This window comes from Strongylocentrotus purpuratus, unplaced genomic scaffold (assembly GCF_000002235.5).
Source record: "Strongylocentrotus purpuratus isolate Spur 01 unplaced genomic scaffold, Spur_5.0 spur5_scaffold_2, whole genome shotgun sequence".
Classification (NCBI taxonomy): Eukaryota; Metazoa; Echinodermata; class Echinoidea; order Camarodonta; family Strongylocentrotidae; genus Strongylocentrotus; species Strongylocentrotus purpuratus.
In genome coordinates, this window is record NW_022145605.1 from 14750238 (window position 1) to 14770490 (window position 20253).

At 38.0% G+C, this 20253-nt stretch overlaps 2 protein-coding genes across 2 annotated transcripts in view; both read left to right on the forward strand.

The window, feature by feature from the left end:
* The window catches only part of LOC588593 (cell cycle control protein 50A), a 34899-nt gene that overhangs the window by 9243 nt on the left and 5403 nt on the right, over positions 1 to 20253 (forward strand). The window lies entirely within an intron of this gene.
* LOC105443153 lies at positions 196 to 14204 on the forward strand. The gene is made up of 3 exons (XM_030991065.1): positions 196 to 419; positions 1167 to 5491; positions 14089 to 14204. Exons 2-3 carry the CDS (start codon positions 1300 to 1302, stop codon positions 14202 to 14204), a joined length of 4308 nt encoding a protein of 1435 aa, XP_030846925.1. The 5' UTR covers positions 196 to 419; positions 1167 to 1299.

Here is a 20253-nt window from a genome sequence, read left to right on the forward strand (position 1 = left end):
GAGCTTTTTTTATTGAAACAGATTTTCCTTTAGAACCAAGAATACATTTTGCAAGTGAAATCTCATTCTAAAACATGAGTGGCAAACGTGATATGAAGTTCCTTTGGAATTATCCGTATAGTTATGGTGTTATCTAGTAATTTAAGGGTTATTCATTTAGATTAGAATTCTTTTTATTTTCATTGAAATTGGATGTTTCAGCGAAACATGAAAGTTATTTGTTTTTTCCAAGATTTTTGCAAGATACCGTATTGACCCTGACCTACTTCTAGGGTCAAGTAAGTGTATACGTTGCAGAGCACATTTTTCCACGGATGTGGTCTGACATATCATTTCAGACGTTTATTTAGAGGCCAGAATTCCAGGTTTAGGAAAATGGCAACGGTATTTCAGAGTCGCTAGCAATTTCCGCAAAACAAGTGAGTAAAGCTTGGATAAGATATTATAAAGTGTATGATAATGAATTGGTGGAAATTAATGATTATTTGGTGTCACATTCGAGTACGAAGATGTGTTAGTAATGTGCATGTTAATGTGTATAGAAGTGTGCAGCGTAATGTGTACGTTTACATTGAAAGTATGTGCGGTATTTAGTTAGTGTTTAATTCACACATTTATAAAGAGGGATTTTGTGCTTTTTAAATCACCGACTTATAATGACATTAGTCAGAGGTTGATTTAAGGTTGTTTTAGTTGACAAATTATAAATATTGGTATGGTATTGACATATGAAATAAGCGTCGGATAAATCAGAGTTATGAAAGAAAAAGACTGAATTACAGTCAGGTTTTTGGGAATTTATAATGAAAGTTCAATGAGTCTAAATAAGAAAGACAAGTTTGACATACTTTGAGTAAGATGGGATTTATTTATTAAGCATATATTTAAAGGTAGTCTTGACTAGGAATTTATCTAGGCTGAGGACCTTGGTTACTCGGGTTTTTATGAAAGCAGTATTTCAGTCAAGATATGTTATTTTGACATAGAGATTAATGGGGGTTTAGGCCTTTTACAGAGTTTTTGGATATAGAGTCAAGACTTTTAATGAATGCTATTTAAGGCTTTTGATTATACATTATCGGATAAATGCATACTGATTTAGTTCAGTACATTTTATGTGTTATAGACATGTATACTGAGGATGCTTATTTTTATTCTACTTTCAGGTTGAATAAAATAGCTCAACTGGCATATCGTTGAGTTCATATACAACCAAGCGGAAACCTAGTCCTGTCTTCATTTTTTGAGCGTACCAACAATTCAACTTGTTCCAGAGCCGGTACATCGAGAACTGAAGCAATGCCGACTGATGACATGACAAGCCTAAGGTTGAAGAGGAGAGGGACCAAAGCCAAATTCACCAGGTTGGGGAATGTGTTAGATTTCCTGATAGAGGAAAAGCGGCCGGTGGAAGAGGTGAAGGAAGCTTTCAAACAAGCCAACCAGGCTTACGTAGACCTCCAATCCAAACACGAGGCCTATACAGAGAAGATTGAGAACGATGAAGAATTCAACAAGGAGGAGCTATGGCTTGATGAGTGCCAGAATTATTTCTGCAAGCTACAGATCCGAGAGAAGGATTATATCTCTCAGATGTCTTCGTCGCAAGAGCCTCAACAACCAACAGAGAGAGATGAGGAGAGCTCCCAGAGAACTGTTGTTCAAGCCGAGTCGAACCGGCCTCAAGCTCCTCGCTTCAACATGGAGAGGCCCAAGTTACCAACGTTCCAAGGAGACATAAGAGAATACAATGTATTCAAGGCTGATTTTCAGCATGTTATACATCCACACTACGATGAGAGGGATGCTTTGATGATCCTGAGGTCTTGTTTGAAGGGGAAGCCACTTCAACACATTAGAGGAATAGGGCGAGATTATGAAGCTGCATGGGGTCAACTAGATCTGCTCTACGGAGACTCAAGGATGGTAGCTGATGCTATTATGGAAGATGTATCCCGATTTCGTCCTCTGAAAGATGGGGAAGATGAGAGATTCTGTGACTTTGTGAATCTCATACGCAGAAGTTTCAATACCTTGAAGGAGGTAGATAGAGCTGAGGATATGAACAATAGTCACATGCTAGCCATCATTGAGAAGAAGCTCTATGTCACAGATCGACAGATGTGGTTCCGAAAGCAAGGAGAAGGAACAACGGCGACATTAGAGGCACTGTTGAAGTGGATGGAGATTGAGTTGAGAGCAAGGATAAGATCATCTGCTCCAGTAAGGAATGATGCAGCCTCTAAGTCCAGATCCGCTGTTAGTCAGGTTACAGCATTTGAGGAGAGACAGCAAGACTATCGTTGCTGGATCTGCAAGAATAAGGATGGGCACTGGACTGACCAATGCAAGACTTTCCTCGATAAGTCTACAGCGGAGAGGTTGGAGATGGTGAAGAGTAACCGAGCTTGTTATAGCTGTTTGAAGCAAGCCGGCAGAGAGCATCGAATGGCTACTTGCAAGAAAAGGAGACGGTGTCCAGAGAAATACAAGGGGCAACCTTGCAAGTTTTTTCATCATCCTTTGTTACATCCCAGCATGGACAACAATGCGGTGGGAGTAGCCCTTGTAAGAGGTACTGAAGCCATGCTACCCGTCATCAGGGCAAGGTTTTCAGGTTCAGAGCTGAAGATCCAAGGAAACGTGCTGTTAGATTCAGGGGCCCAGATCAGCATCATCAGACAAGGGCTCGCTGAAGACTTGGGACTGACAGGAAAGAGCATCAGTATCACAATAACCAAGGTGGGCTGTGTAGAGGAATCTGTGACAACATCCTTGTATAGAGTGCCGGTCAGTTCAGTAGATGGGAAGACAATCCATAAGATATTAGCTGTTGGATTACCGTGCATCAATGATGACATTGAGGAGGTGAACACTGATAATCTTGCCCGACAAGTAGGCCTCAACCCCAGAGAGTTACGTAGAGGTAGTGGGTCTATAGATCTTCTGATAGGAATTGACCACGCTATGATGCACGCAGGTGAAACGAGACAACGAGGCAACTTCATCTTTAGGAAGTCACCACTTGGATGGGTGGTGTTTGGAGCATCTAAGCTGAACCAGCAGTATCAGAATAGAGTGCTCAACGTGCAACTGAGTCCAGCAACTGACTTATCAGCGTTTTGGACTACAGAGTCGATGGGAGTTGATGTGGGTTGTCATTGTGAAGCCGAAAGGATGACTAAAGTAGAGAAAGATGAACATGATCTTATCTGGAACTCTGCCAAGAAAGTGGGTAAGCAGTGGCTTGTTCCTTACCCATGGAAGGATAACCCAGAGAAGCTGCCCGACAACAGAGTGCAAGCAGAGAGAATGCTTCAGGCGACGGAGAAAAGGCTTGCAAAGAACCCAGAGCATGCTGAAGTTTACAAACAGCAGATGCAAGAGATGGTCGAGATGGGGTTTTCGAGAAAGCTGACCGATGAAGAGAAGAAGAGGCATGATGGGCCTGTCCATTACATTGGTCATCATGCGGTTGTCAGGCCGGAAAAAAAGAGCACACCAGTGAGAATTGTGTTTAACTCATCAGCAGTTTTCAAGGGACAGTGTCTGAACGACTACTGGTTCAAAGGGCCAGACTTATTACAGAGTCTGTTCGGAGTACTCCTTCGCTTCAGAGAACACAGAGTTGCGATATGCGCCGACATATCTAAGATGTACCACCGAGTACTGATTCCAGAATCCTATCAGCACGTCCATCGGTACTTGTGGAGAGGATTAGATTCAGAGAGAGAACCGGATGTGTACGTGAAAACTGTAGTCACGTTTGGAGATAAGCCTGCTGCAGCAATGGCCCAGATAGCTCTGAGGAGGACAGCAGTAGAGGGAGAGTCTCAACATCCTAAGGCAGCAGAAGTACTGAAACGTGACACGTACATGGACGACATATGTACCTCAGTAAGAACGTCAGAGGAGGCGAAAGATCTTGTCAAGGACATAGATGAGGTGCTAGCTGACGGAGGCTTCAAGGTGAAGGGTTGGCAATCCAACGAACAGCTGAAAGATGAGACTTCTCAGATGAAAACCAACGTTCTTGAGAATCTGAGTGAGGAGAAGGTTCTGGGGATGGTATGGAACCAAAATACAGATGAGTTTTCATACAGAGTGAAAAGAAGTATGATCCCAGATCTTCCAGACGAACAGAAAGACACCACTAGCAAATGGACAAAGAGACGGATACTAAGCCAGATTGCAAAGATCTTTGATCCCATAGGATTTGCTTCAGCATTACTGGTGAAGGCAAAGATAGGAATGCAACGCCTGTGGCAGCTTGGTTTAGATTGGGATGAAGAGCTACCCTCCAGAGAAAAGGCAGAATGGGTAAAACTCTTCAGAGAGATGGAGAACTTAGATGGAGTGTCCTTCCAGAGATGTTTGACACCACCCGGTGCAAAAAGACGACCTACATTATGTGTCTTTTGTGATGCATCTGAAGAGGCGTTTGGAGCTTGTGTTTACATTCGCTGGGAGTTAGAGGATGGCAGCTATGATGTTAGATTTGTGACGGCGAAATCTAGAGTAGCACCACTAAAGAAGTTGACACTGCCGAGATTGGAGCTACAAGCTGCAGTGGTTGCTGTTAGACTCGATGCAACCATCAGAGATGAGACCACACTAGAGTTAAGAGAGACAGTGTTCATGACAGATAGCATGATAGTGCTTGGATGGGTTCGAAGTCAGGCAAGAAGTTTTAAGCCCTTTGTGTCAGCTCGAGTAGGAGAAATCCAAAGCAAGTCGAATCCCCAACAGTGGAGACATGTGAGTGGAGCAGAAAACCCAGCTGACGACATTTCGAGAGGTGTTACAGTAGAGAAGTTAGAGAGGTGTAGGTGTGGTCCTCAATTTCTAAGATCACCTGAGGAGGAGTGGCCACAGAGTGAGACGAAATCTGAGATTTCGTCAATGGACAGTGAAAGGCGTAAAGTTCAACAGGTGTCGAATGTAGTATTGGCATCAGACAGCATCGACTGTGAAAGAGTTTCCAGCTGGAGAAAACTGGTGAGAGTCACTGCATATGTTCGGAGATTTACCCACAACATGAAGGCGAGGGTAAGATCAGGAGATGAGAGAGGGAAAGTGACGGCAGGACCACTTACAGCAGCTGAACTAGGTGATGCAGAGATGTACTGGGTCAGAGAGGCTCAGAAACCGCTTCATGACAGACTGAAGAAAGGGGAGTTCAAGACTCTAACACCCTACATAGAGAATGGAATCATCAGAGTTGGAGGTAGAGTTGGAGAAGGCGTGATTTCGTATGACAGCAGGCATCCTGTGTTATTACCTCATCAGCATCGCATCTCTACGCTCATCACTAAGCATGTCCATGAATTGGGGCATGATGGAGTTGCGACAACGGCAGCGAAAGTGAGAAGCAACTACTGGGTGATTGGCATACATAGGCTTGCCAAGACTATCAAGCACAGGTGCGTGATGTGTCGTAAGATGCAGCACAAGGTCGAGACGCAGTTTATGGCTGAGCTACCAGAGATACGTATGACACCGTTTTCGCCTCCATTCCTGTATACTTCGTGCGACTACTTTGGGCCGTACAGCGTGAAGGTGGGGCGGAATAAGGTTGCTAAGCACTATGGAGTGATCTTCACGTGTCTTAATAATAATAGATTTATAATAATAATAATAATAGATTTATATAGCGCAGCTTTTATACAAAATATATTCAGCTGCGCTGGTTAAGAGCTCCTTTTTACTAAATTCTACAAAATAAGATCACTCAGTTGAACAAATAAGTTTTTAAATTGGATTTAAAAACATTGAGAGATGGAGTGCTTCTTATTTCTATTGGCAAGCTATTCCATAATTTGGGGGCGGCAATAGCAAAAGCACGGTCCCCAAGAGTTACTTTAGTTTTGCCATGGGGAATCTGAAGCAGTAATTTATCTGTGGAACTGCGCAGGCTACGACTGTGTGATTGGACTTTGAGTTGAAGTAATTCTTTGATGTAATTAGGGGCTTGACCGCTCAATGATTTATAGACGATTAACAATATTTTGAATGAGATTCTTTGACGGACTGGCAACCAGTGGAGTTCTCTCAGAAGAGGTGCGGTTGAAGTGAATTTCGACCGACGATAGACAAGTCTTGCACATGCATTTTGTACTCTTTGTAACTTAGCTATCAGAGAATCAGGCATTCCAAACAGCAACCCGTTACAATAATCAAGCTTACTTGTGATAAGAGCGTGTACAACCAATTTCATACTTTCTTGATCAAAATATTTGCGGATACGTCTGAGATTGTACAGAAGATAGTATGTTGATTTGCATATATTTTTAACATGTGTTTCCATGGTTAAATTAGTATCAAAGTATACTCCTAAATTCCTTGCTGTAACAGAGGGTATCACATTGGAGGATCCAACTCTTACACCGTCAATGCTTATTTTTGAGATCTGTTGTGGAGTTCCTATAACCAAAAATTCACTCTTACTATCGTTTAGCTTAAGATTATTGTTAAGCATCCATCTATGAATAAAATTAACACATTTTTCCAACATTGAAACACTTGCATCTTGAGTACTAGTGGATGGTCTAAAGGATAAAAATAATTGTGTGTCGTCTGCATAACAGTGACAGGAGACTTCAGGAAAATTATCCTGAGTGCTCTTGATTAGATTACTCGTGTATAACATAAAAAGCAAAGGGCCGAGCCGAGAGCCCTGTGGCACACCAAAGGGCACCTGGAAAGAGTCAGAGACAATGCCATCAATTTTAACTTTTTGATGTCGATCAGACAAGTATGACTCGATCCAGCCGAGAGCAACACCGTCGATACCGCAGCATATCTTCAAAATATCTAGTAATCTGGAATGCTCAATAGTGTCAAAGGCACTACTCAAGTCAAGTAATAACAGGAGAGTGATTTTCTGTCTGTCCATTGCAATCAGAATATCACTCTTGATCCTGAGTAGTGCCGTTTCTGTACTATGAAACTGTCTATATGCAGACTGATTGGATGGAAGGAGTGAATTACTGTTAAGAAACTGTAAAATCTGTTGTGTGGCTGCACCTTCTACCAATTTAGAAATGTATTGTAGGTTACTTATGGGTCTAAGATTACCAAATTCAACATCAAGCCCTGGTTTTTTCAACAATGGTGAAACAAGTGAGACTTTCCATTCTTTAGGAAAGTGGCCCGTAGACAAGGAGACATTGATCATGGATGTAAACACAGGTAGTATAACATCAATATATTGCAAGAGAATCTTTGTTGGAATCGGATCAGCAGAACAAGACTTCTTGCTGAGCTTCATCACAAGTTTCCCTACTTCCTGTTCAGATAAAAGTTTAAACTTATCAAGCTTGATACCATCAGGTACTGGAATAAGACTTGATGAATCAGTATCAATTCTATCCATCGAACCTATGCTAGTTTGAATGTCACTGTGAATGTTTAGAACCTTGTCATGAAAGAATTTTCCTAAGTCGTTCACAAAAATCTTCTTATCAATGTTACATGGCATCACTGGTTGTTTGTTTGAAACATCAAGCAGAGATTTGATGACAGTGAACAAGCTCTTTGAGTCATCTTTGTTATGTGTTACTAAATCTTTATGATAAGTTCTGTGAGCAGCATTCAAAACATACAATGCTGCATTGCGAGCTTTCTTGTACTCATTCAGATCGTGATCAGATCGTGTTCTAGACCATCGTTTCTGTGCTTTTCTTCTTTGCTTCTTTGCTGCTCTAACCTCGTCCGTGTACCATGGCACATGAGGACGGGCAACTACTCGTTTTGAAACTAAAGGAGCATGTTTATCTAAGACCTTTCTGAGTGTGATATCATACAAGGAGGCCAGATCAGAGATATCACTGGGTACATGTACATTTTGACAGAGTATACTTTCTGCAAGATCTATACTAAACATCCTAGCATTAATACGGGAGAATTTGCGATACGGCACAAGTTTGTCAGCCAATAATGGTTTACATGTATTGAGATGGCACATAACAGGAATATGATCAGATAAGAGGTAATCACATGGCCATGGTTGGCCAACAATTATATCATCAGACTCGCGACAAATAAGTAGGTCAAGGGTATGACCATGTGAATGAGTACTAAAATTTACAAATTGAGTACAACAGAGTGATTCGAGGAGGTCTCTAAATGACTTTGATTCAGATGAGCTTACATCAACTCGAATGTTGAAATCACCAGCAATTAGTAATGGAACATTGGACAAAAGGTGATCTTGAATATATTCATTGAACTGAGAAAGAAACAGTGAAACAGACACGGGATGAGATTCTGAATATGGTGGTCTGTATATATTGATCAAATAAAGAAGAAACGATTTACAAGAAATATGATATTCAGCATACTCAAATGATTCCTTTTGACCAGCGGCAACTTGACGAGCATCGATGGAATCTTTGGAGAGAAGACCAGTTCCACCACCACGGCGACCAGTCCTAGGATGGTGAAGGAAGCGATACCCAGAGGGAACAAATTCTCGTAGAACTGCGGTGTCACTCTCAGTTAACCAGGTTTCTGTTAGTGTGACTAAATCAGCATCGCTTTCATAGACAAAATCGTGAATAATAGTTGTTTTATTACGAACAGAGCGTACATTAATTGAACAAAGTTTAAGACGATCTGAAAGTGATGAAGTTCTAATCGTTGCTTGACTTACATGTCGAAGACTATTCTTTTTCCTTCCGCCTCGATTACCCCGTCTGGTTTTCTTACGCGTCGTCTTTTGAATTCCATATAATCCAATAGTTTCACAAACATGTAATGGAAGAGGTGCAGTGAAATCTTTCCACTGACAGAGTTCAGCTGGGGTGTACTTGATGACAGCAGCAGGTTGATTAACACAAGAGCGGTACACCTTGACCTAGCGGTAGATGTTTCTACAATGGAGTTTCTTCAGGTTCTACGTAGGTTTTTTGCGTTTAGAGGTCAACCGAAGGTCATTCTGAGCGATAATGGTACACAATTTGTGGGAGCGATACGTGAGCTACGTGAGATGGTAAAGGGATGGGATAGCGATCTACTACGCGAGTTTTGTGCGGAGAAAGGTGTAGAGTGGAGGTTTACAACCCCTTCAGCTCCTCATCAGAATGGATGTGCTGAAGCACTTGTGAAAAGTAGTAAGTCCGCATTAAAGAAAGCTATAGGTGATCAGGTCCTCACTCCTTTTGAGTTATATACCTGTTTGGTAGAAGTAGCAAACCTCGTCAATCAGCGTCCAATAGGGAGGGTACCGAATGACCCCGACGATGGTAGTTATCTCTGTCCCAATGATGTTTTGTTAGGGAGAGCATCCAGTAGGGTACCCCAGGGTCCGTTCAGAGAAACGAAGAATCCGCGACATAGAGTCGAATTTGTGCAACGAATCGTCGACTCATTCTGGAAGGCATGGAATCGCGATGTATTTCCACTCTTAGTACCGCGAAAGAAGTGGAATGTTGACAAACGTAATCTTCGCGTAGATGACATAGTTATATTGTCAGATCAGAACGCTGTTCGAGGAAAATGGACATTAGGGAGAATTGTTGAAGTTTTTCCTGGAACTGATAATAAGATCAGAAACGTGACAGTAAAGACGGCTAATTCTGAGTATAGAAGGCCAATAAACAAAGTGGTCGTATTATATCCAGCAGAAGGATATGAAGAGTAGATTGAACAGAAATATGTCTGTCTATAGTATTCACAGAATAACAAATTTATTCACTTTCTATGTTCTTGTTCAAAATCAACTTTTTCCAGCTTTAAGAAGATAGATGATAACAAAGCTTTGTTGGTGCAAATTTCAATTTTTGCTATTGTTACATGGGAATTGACTTTTGGCACAGTTTACACTGAGAACAAAATTCAACAGTTTGAAATTATGTACAAAGTTTAGTACATTTTGAATACATTTTTTGTATTTGAGATTTTGAGTGATATTTGCCATTTATTAGCAAATTCAGCAAAGAAAGTTTGCAGAGAAAAGTTGATTTTTATGATTATGTATACAGGAAGCAAACTGGTATGGAATATCCATTTGATATTTTTGGACAGGAAATGTAAATTTGTGTATTTTCATGCAACAATTGTTTTTTCAGGTTCGTGCAGGCTTATAGATACTTTTCATTAGCCTTGCTAATAGTTTGGATGGTAATTTAGACTGTTAAAGTGTTAATTACGTAGAGTGAGAAGAAGTATTTTTCACATCTTAGCTATGAGTCATTTACAGATTTTGGAGTGAAACACTGAAGAAAGTATTTTGTTCTATTTTGAATGAGAAACATTGCGTACTTTTATGAAAATGATGTCAATTTTATTGTTGCCCTCATTGGGGGGAGGTTGTTTCAGCGAAACATGAAAGTTATTTGTTTTTTCCAAGATTTTTGCAAGATACCGTATTGACCCTGACCTACTTCTAGGGTCAAGTAAGTGTATACGTTGCAGAGCACATTTTTCCACGGATGTGGTCTGACATATCATTTCAGACGTTTATTTAGAGGCCAGAATTCCAGGTTTAGGAAAATGGCAACGGTATTTCAGAGTCGCTAGCAATTTCCGCAAAACAAGTGAGTAAAGCTTGGATAAGATATTATAAAGTGTATGATAATGAATTGGTGGAAATTAATGATTATTTGGTGTCACATTCGAGTACGAAGATGTGTTAGTAATGTGCATGTTAATGTGTATAGAAGTGTGCAGCGTAATGTGTACGTTTACATTGAAAGTATGTGCGGTATTTAGTTAGTGTTTAATTCACACATTTATAAAGAGGGATTTTGTGCTTTTTAAATCACCGACTTATAATGACATTAGTCAGAGGTTGATTTAAGGTTGTTTTAGTTGACAAATTATAAATATTGGTATGGTATTGACATATGAAATAAGCGTCGGATAAATCAGAGTTATGAAAGAAAAAGACTGAATTACAGTCAGGTTTTTGGGAATTTATAATGAAAGTTCAATGAGTCTAAATAAGAAAGACAAGTTTGACATACTTTGAGTAAGATGGGATTTATTTATTAAGCATATATTTAAAGGTAGTCTTGACTAGGAATTTATCTAGGCTGAGGACCTTGGTTACTCGGGTTTTTATGAAAGCAGTATTTCAGTCAAGATATGTTATTTTGACATAGAGATTAATGGGGGTTTAGGCCTTTTACAGAGTTTTTGGATATAGAGTCAAGACTTTTAATGAATGCTATTTAAGGCTTTTGATTATACATTATCGGATAAATGCATACTGATTTAGTTCAGTACATTTTATGTGTTATAGACATGTATACTGAGGATGCTTATTTTTATTCTACTTTCAGGTTGAATAAAATAGCTCAACTGGCATATCGTTGAGTTCATATACAACCAAGCGGAAACCTAGTCCTGTCTTCATTTTTTGAGCGTACCATTGGACATGAATCTTTCATTTCTGTAAATATTAACTTTGATGATTTATTTTACTATATATATTCTAAGACAAATTCACAAATGATTCAGCTACTTTCAAATCTGAAATAATACTTTAATAAGCTGAAATAAAGTCATGATCTGTATAAATTTGACTTGCTGATATTACTACCAGCGAAATGCAAGTCATTTGAAGTTGTGCCTGTTGTATATTCCATCATTAACCATAATAACCCCTGTGAATAGAAGAAACCTTGCATTGTTTCCTTTTCTCATCTGTTGTGTGTGATTTTTAATCCCATCATGCAGAAATTCCTTTGATTTGGCATTGGCGTAAGCAACAATTATTAACTTTTTAGTAGACTGGTTCTTTTTAAGTAGCATGGTTGGCTTCCCATTTAAGTTTCCAATATTGTGATGGGTTCTGTCTGTTTTGTTGCTATGGTGATCTTGTGTTTCCTGTTCTAGTATAGTTGGGATGTATCCTATCTGAAAAAATGCAACTGATTAAATCTTTGTTCAATTTGATTATGAGACTTTATTATAGCTACTTGTAGCATGATAATACGATTTCTCTGCAACTATTTCCTTTTTGCATGTGTACCCTTCTCTCTTTGTGCTTCAATTGTCATTGGTGTTGGTTGTTTGTTTTGTGGCAAAGTGGCAACTACTTTATTAAATACAGGTGCATCGGTTTTAGTTATCAAAATGTGATGGGAAGACACTTGAGTTACTTCGGTGTCAATCTCATTGCACTTGATACACTTGGTAATCAAAGCTTCATGATTATTTTCAGTTATATATGTAGAATCTATTGGAAGTGAATTAACAGATACATTGTTCTCATGATCAGATGTCAAGTATTAGAAATTTTAGAAGAAGAAAAAAAAGGAGATGATTCTTACAACAAATGGGTGGCTCAATGGGTATGGGAACTTTATTCAGTGGAAAATTGGTTTGGAAGTACGGTAGCACTTTGAGATGCAAGGTATTGAATAAGCTTTGTATTGGTACTTGATGGTAGCTGCATATTATCTATTTACACTTTAAAACCAGAAGGGAGTTATCTCTGTGTAGAATGGTATGATTTAACACCATCCTGGCTCAAAGTAGATTGATGTCTAGTGAGAGCCAGTAGGCTGTTAAACTCCAGATTTAAAAAAAAAAAAAAAAATTCTGCCTCACAGCAAAGGATAAATTGTGATCAATGCGCAGTGGCTGGTATAGCTTTTTGTTTGAAACAGAATGAAATGACCCCATTGTAACAACACACATCACCATATTTTTTAAAGCTTTTTTAAATTTAAACCAGTGGCAGATTGGGGGTGCCCCCTCTATTAGTTTCTCAACTTCTTTAAAAAGAAAAATTGCATGCACCCCATTGTTTAAGTCATTCCCATTGCCTGCTCTTAAATATTTCATCCTCAGAAGGTGCATGCCCCCAATGCCCCATTTTTAGTTCAAAATTATAGATCTACAACTACACATCACAACCAGTAATAAAAATTACTGATGGATGTATACGCTGCCCCCCCCCCCCCCCAAAAAAAAAGTCTTGCAGTATTTAAAAAATAGTTTTAAAGGTAAAGACCAGTATTGGAAACGCCCCAATTTCAAAAAAATGAAATGGAAGCTCTCATTACCAATCATGTGAAAGAATATATTTTGACTAATACATGATGATAAAAAATTTGCTGGGAAACTGCCTACTAATTCATATATTTGGTAAATTTATTTCTCTCATGGACTGTGAGAGATATAGGGTAGTCCCATATACATCTTTTTGCGTATAGTGCTTGTAACTTTACGAAGAATGGACCGAATTTCTTATCATTTTGATGATTCCAGAACCTTGCAGATGCTAGATGCTAGATATCAACCTTTTCTGATCGATTCCACAACGTTTCTTTCACAATGCAATCGCATGACCATAACTGGTCTTTACCTTTAAACTTATTCGTATGGGGTATTTATTTCATCTTGATTTTATTTGAATTATTAGAATATTTTTGTCCATGCATGGAGCGTTTAATTTCATCATGATATTATTTGAATTATTAGATGATATTTGTATTGCTATACAATGTTATTGTTTTTAAAGTCTTTGCAGACTGCATGCATGGTGAAAAGGATAAGGTATGAGGTAACAAAATTCATTCTGCTTTAGAAGAGTTTTTCTTTCTTCCATCTTTCAAGAGCAGATTTATTTTTCTTGCTTCTATCCCTGATCTGAGTTTTTCAAGATCAGTCAAAACCATTTTACTATTGTAAGACCACACCCTTGGGGGCTGCAGTCGATTGGGCAGATGGGCCGAGATGGAGTTTGTCAGCCCACAAGACTTATAAGGCCTGTCTTCATCAGCTCGAGTTTGCAACCCGCTATTTTAAATATCCCGATCAGCCGCAGTTGCAATTAGCGGGATATTTAGTTGATAAAATATCCAGAGAAATCTTGGTCTTGTTACCAAAATATCCCGCTATTTTGAAGAAAGCAGGATAGTTTTTACCCGTCTGAGCTAGTTTGTGATGAGCGTAGTGGTCTGGTGAAGAAGCAATTTCGGGATAATATCCCAAGTCTGAAAATAGCAGGTTATTTGGCGAACTGGAGCTGATGAAGGCAGGCCTATAGTCCACAAGACTGTCTATTGACTTACCTTAGGGATCATTAGATCAATGGTGTCCACTGTCCACAAGACCTGACAATTTTTCTTGAAGGTTTGAAGAACGATCAAGCTGGAGACCAACAGGACTTGAGTGCTCATGAGACCGACGCCCAGGGAGACCGACGCACGTTGAGACCGACGCACATGGAGACTGATAGGACCTTCTAACAACTTATCGCACATTTGACAAGATCATCGTTCTCATGGGCCATCAATCAAGGGGGTTGTCCCCCTCTACTTGAATAATTTTTTTTACAGTCAAACCTGCTTTAGTGACCACCTGTCTACAAAGACCACCTATCTACAAAGGCCACATTTCTTGTTTCCCTTGAAAATGATTTCTCATTGAATCATGTACTAAAGGAACCTGTCTACAAAGACCACCTGTCTACAAAAGCCACTTTTTGTTTTTCCCTTGGGTGGTTGCTATAGACAGGTTTTACTGTACCATGTACTCACCCTTTTGTAATCCCATCAGTCACATTCCTACACCATATTAGAACAGAGCTCAACATTTCCCTGATTGCTTTTTCTCTGGTTCGCTTGATCATGCTGAAGACTTTGCTAGAGTGGCTTGTGTGCATGACTGCATATATATATGTTTGATATTGTACCACCAGATAAACTGTTGTCTTTTGACAGTACCAGAAGAAGAGATACGGGACATAGCATTTGGAATAATAATTTTGGTTGTTCTTCATGAGACATGTCTTCATTATTGATAAGCGGATGTATTCATTTCTGTGGTGATAAAATATGAAGAAATCAAAGAAAGTGATATATCCATGGCTCAACACTGAAATTTGCCTGGTAAAGTAACAAACACTCGCACCCCCCCCCCTCCCCCTCCGTCAGTGGAAAACTGGAACCTGGTACAGACAGACCTCTAAAGTTTTTTTTCTTCTTCAAATGGAAACCAGGGGTTTGTGTGCCCCCAATGTTTCGCTGCAACCCTCAGCCCCAATGATGACTTATAATCGATCTTTTGCTTTGATTCTCAGGTCATCTATAATTGTCACAAACACTTTAAATAGTGCATGCACATTCAAGAGTACATGCAGTTCTATAAACCTTGCAAGTTATTACTGCTAGTTATTAGATATGTGTGAAATTTGAATTATGTTTATCATTTATCAAGCTCAAAATACTTTGCCTGCATGAAATATGCTTTTGTCCGTCCTATGTATCAAACATTATCAATAAACAAAGAATATACATGTAGTTTATAAAATCGAGACTTAGTGATGTCTGAAAGACAACAGCTATTTTTTTATTTCTTGCAAAGCCTATGGTTAAATATACATTTTTAGCCATTTTCGATTGCATTTTTCATACTGGTAGGAGCTATATTTTGTATATCCTTTTTTTTAAACATAATTTTTTTGAGTTATCACCTTATCATACCATGTACAGTAGCATTAATTTGATGTCTGCAAACTTTTATCCGTAAACTTTTATCCGTAGACGATAACCCACTTTAAAGCAATGATTTGACCTCTACATTGTAAGGAGAAGTTTATTAATTTGTAGATCTAGAATTTGCAAGTTTGATTCAGGTTGGGGTTTCTGATTTGAGCACGGGTGATTTAAATCACTGATTAACCATAATTTAGAAAACACAATTTATTTTCTTCTATTTCTCATAATATGTAAAACATTAATATATAAATCTTACGTTTATTCACATTCCTCTTCTAGTAAAATTGAAAAAAAATAATAAAATTACCAATCCTGGAATCCTCTACTTATAAACATTCCTCCTCTGCCAATATCCATCGTAGATTCGTTTCATTATCTATTCCCTTATTGATTGATGATTATTTGTCATTTTCTTTCTTTACTCCTTTGCACGCATATCATTATTTTTGCTCTAGCCTTACTCTTCCAGAGAGCAAGATACCCCATGAGTCTCCAAAGTCAGTCTTTCTTTGCATGCATTGTTTCAAATTCACGTTTACTATCTGTTTGAATAATTTAAGATTTTGGGCATTTTTATCTTGGTTGAATTTTACATTTGGGAATCTTAAATATGTTTATGTTGGGTTTTAAACAAAGGCAGTGAGTTTCTCTGGTTTTTGAGGAACTAGGTGGCTGTGATACTTTGATGAGTTTGGAATAAATACCAAAAGCAGGATTCTGACATTTCGGAATCTGAAATGTGTTCATGTTGGGTATGTCGGTTATTGTCGGGTGTATTCTTCACCTTTTATTTTGTCTGGTTTTCGTACAAGTTCACTGTAAGTTTGTCTAGTACAGTTTTAAACAAAGGCAGTGAGTTTCTCTGGTTTTTGAGGAACTAGGTGGCTGTGATACTTTGATGAGTTTGGAATAAATACCAAAAGCAAGATTCTGACATTTCGGAATCTGAAATGTGTTCATGTTGGGTATGTCGGTTATTGTCGGGTGTATTCTTCACCTTTTATTTTGTCTGGTTTTCGTACAAGTTCACTGTATGTTTGTCTATTACAGTTTTAAACAAAGGCAGTGAGTTTCTCTGGTTTTTGAGGAACTAGGTGTCTGTGATACTTTGATGAGTTTGGAATAAATACCAAAAGCAGGATTCTGACATGTGGGAATCTTAAATGTGTTTATGTTGGGTCTGAATGGGTGTATTCTTCACCTTTTATTTTGTCTGGTTTTCGTAAAAGTACACTGTATATATGTGACTTGTACAGTTTGAAACTTTGAAATGAAATCAGTGAGTTTCTCTGGTCGTTCATGGCTGTAAAGCTCTGATGAGTTTTAAACCAAAGGCGGTATTCTGACGTTTAGGAATCTTTTATGTGTTTATGTTGGTACGATGGGTGTATTCTTCCATCTTTGTTTTTGTCTGGTTTTTGTATATGTCCACTGTATATGGGTCTAGTACAATTTGAAATAAAAATCAGTAAGTTTCGCTGGTCGTTGGGGAACTAGGTGGCTGTAAAGCTCTGATGAGTTATTAATAAATACCAAAGGCGGTATTCTGACATTTGGAAATCTTAAATGTGTTTATGTTGGTATGTTGGGGTGTATTTTTCACCTTTATTTGTCTGACTTTGGTTCAAGTACACTGTATATGTGACATGTACAGTTTGAAATGAAGTCTGTGGGGTTTCTCTATTTTTTAAAGGAATTATGAGGCTGTGAAACTCTGATGTGTTTTTAGTTGCCGGTATTCTGACATTTGGGAATCTGAAATGTGTCTATGTTGGGCATGTCTTGTGTTTTTTTCTCCTTTTTATTTTGTCTGGTTTTCGTACAAGTACACTGTATATGGGTTTAATACTGTTTGAAATGAAATCAGTGTGTTTTCCTGGTCATTAAGGAACTAAGTGGCTGTGAAACTCTGAGAAGTACTCTGAAAAATAATATGCCATTAGCAGTGCGAGGTATTTGAATTGTCATGACAAATGTAAGGAATCATGAATTTGGTTGGTAACTGCACAGAAGTGACTGCATACACAGATAGTTTGTGCAGTCATCCATACAATCATCTTTAAACTCTATATGCTTTAGATATTTGTTGACAACTGAAAAGACCTCTCACTTAAAGGTACTATGTCCCATTTGCAGGCCAAAAAAAATGAAAAAGTTAAATTCCAACTGCATTTGAAAGATAATACTAATTTAGAACTTCCCTAAAAAAGGTGGGGCTTGAAAATGTCTTTAAGTGGGAAAATAACGACTATTAGTTGTCAAATCGACTTTAGGGCTAAAGAGCCCAAAAGTAATAGTCTTGATTTTCAGACAATTGTACTGAATGGTCATACGTTTTATGCTGCGCAAAATTCAATCAGTTTTAATCTTGGCCATCACAAGAATTCGGTTATTGATGTAGACAAATGCTCATGTACCCTTAACAACTCTTTTCATGTATGTTATTACCGAAGAAGAAAAAAGGCCAGTCAGTCACTCAATAGTGTCTGACAGTGAAGTCTAGCAAGTAAACAGGTTTCCTTGCTTAATTTGAATATGAGGACACTGCTAACGTTTAAATTTCACAGATTTATGACATTTATGACATATTCATAATTCCTGCAAAGTTCTACAGAATTTGAGGTTGGCTGCCAAAGGGACATAGTACCTTTAATAGGGAATTTTTTTTCTTCAGGAATGTTGGTGTGGTTACACTAATTCCTGTTTACAATTTTTCAGATGGGATTAAAGATTTGCACATATTTTTTTTAGGTGTTGGTAGATATCAATTTTCTGTTTTGTTGTAAGGTCTGTTGAATGAGGTACATGGTTCTATGGTTTGATAATTTGTTTTTATCTGACTGCAAAAAAAAGTATGTGTATGCTTTTAAGCGAGCAACCAGGGGACCAACAGCTTCAAAGTCCTCTTCAAGGGACTAGGTAATGAGGATTGATGCCTTACCAAAGGGCACTAGCGCAAAAAAAAAAAATTGTTTTTAAATCTGGGACCTCCCAAGTACGAGACCACTGCTCCACCACTGAGCCATCACGCCTCCTATACATGTATGTTTGTAGAGCAAATTTTATGTAGTAGCTAAATGGTTTTGTTTTGGTAGAAGGGAGACTACCTATCAGCGTCCAGTGGTATTAAGAGATTTGTAGGCAACTTTACATAAATAGTTCATTATTGTTACAGGTCCATTTACACGGCTATGGCTCGGCTATAAAGGTGAATACAACTACAAATTAAAAAAACAGAAGAATAATAATCATATATCACTGTCTGATTTCATACACTGAACATTCACAAATTACAAATTCAACAAAAGAAATCATATACATTTGTCACTGATTTCATACATTTTGAGCATTCATAAATTACAATTTCAACCAAAAAAAGAAGTCATCATCACTGATATCTTACACTCTAAGCATTCACAAATTACACAAAAAACAGAGAAATAATCATATATCACTTATTCCATACACTGAGCATTCACAAATTTCAAATTCAACCCCCAAAATAGAGAAATAATCACATTTCACCAATTTCATACACTCAGAGCATTCGCAAATTACAAATTCAACCAAAAGTTAAGAAATATTCAAATACCACTGATTTCATACACTCTGAGTCTTCCATGCACATTTGCATGCACAATATAGAATCATATGAAGATGCTTTTCTGCATACATATAATATTACACTAAAAATATCTCACAAAAGATTAAAAACATGATGCAACATAAAGCAAGCGATATTATTGAAAAAAAGGCAAATAAATGAACAATCAAAGCCATAATATGTCATTAATATGCATAACAATCTGAAAATACAAAAAATCTCTAACCTTTCCACATCTTTTGAAAACCACTTTTACTTTGGGGACCATAAGTGAACAGGACAGGCATATTTTTGCCTGGGGTGGGTGGAAGGCTGAAACCTATTGTCCAAGGATTATGTTTCCATTTTCTTTTATTATCATTATTCTGTATTTTGAGTGAGTGAATGTGTCATATATATACAGTGGCTGCCCCAGGGTTGTGGATGAGGAAGGGAAAACAAACTGAGGGCCAGGGGAAATAGTGTGAGGGTAACAGGAGAGTGACTGAAGTGGGGGGAAGAGTTTCTTTATTTTACTAAACAATTTTTTTTGGATAAAAGTATATAGAATGTTAGAGGAATAAAAGTGCCACCTGTAATTTAAGTTGCAAATAAATACTTAACATATCGTCACTGTTTTCACGAAGTGACGGTAGTGAAAAAAAAATGCATTCACTTTGCGTGACGATTTTCCTCACTACCGTCACTTCATGAAAACAAGGACGATATGGTAGTGTGTTCATTTGAGCATATAATTGTGAAAAATGAAAAGAACAGTTTTGATTAGACTGAATGTAGAAATTTAATGGATAGGATGGATGCTTCGTGTTATGCACTGACATTTCTGAATAAATGTGTATGTAAATTCTGTTTTTAGGAATCACAGACATGAAATTTCTCGAAAGAAATTACTGTTGGAATTATCTTGCATCCAGTATCATGTTTTTGCTTATTATCTTCTTCTGACATGGACTACTAAGTCTGAGAAAATTATCACCTTTTTTCAAATTATATCATTATTGGAGCGTAACATTGTCCCATATTTCCTGGTTTAGTAATATCATTTGCCCTATTCAATTTTGAATTGATGCCTTGTCCTTGACTTTTTCTTTCTCTGTTCATTTAACCAGGGTTTTTTTAGACACTTCTTTTTCAGAAAGTTCTGCATTTATTTTGATAATTATTAATTTTGAATGTACCTCTCCACACATGCAA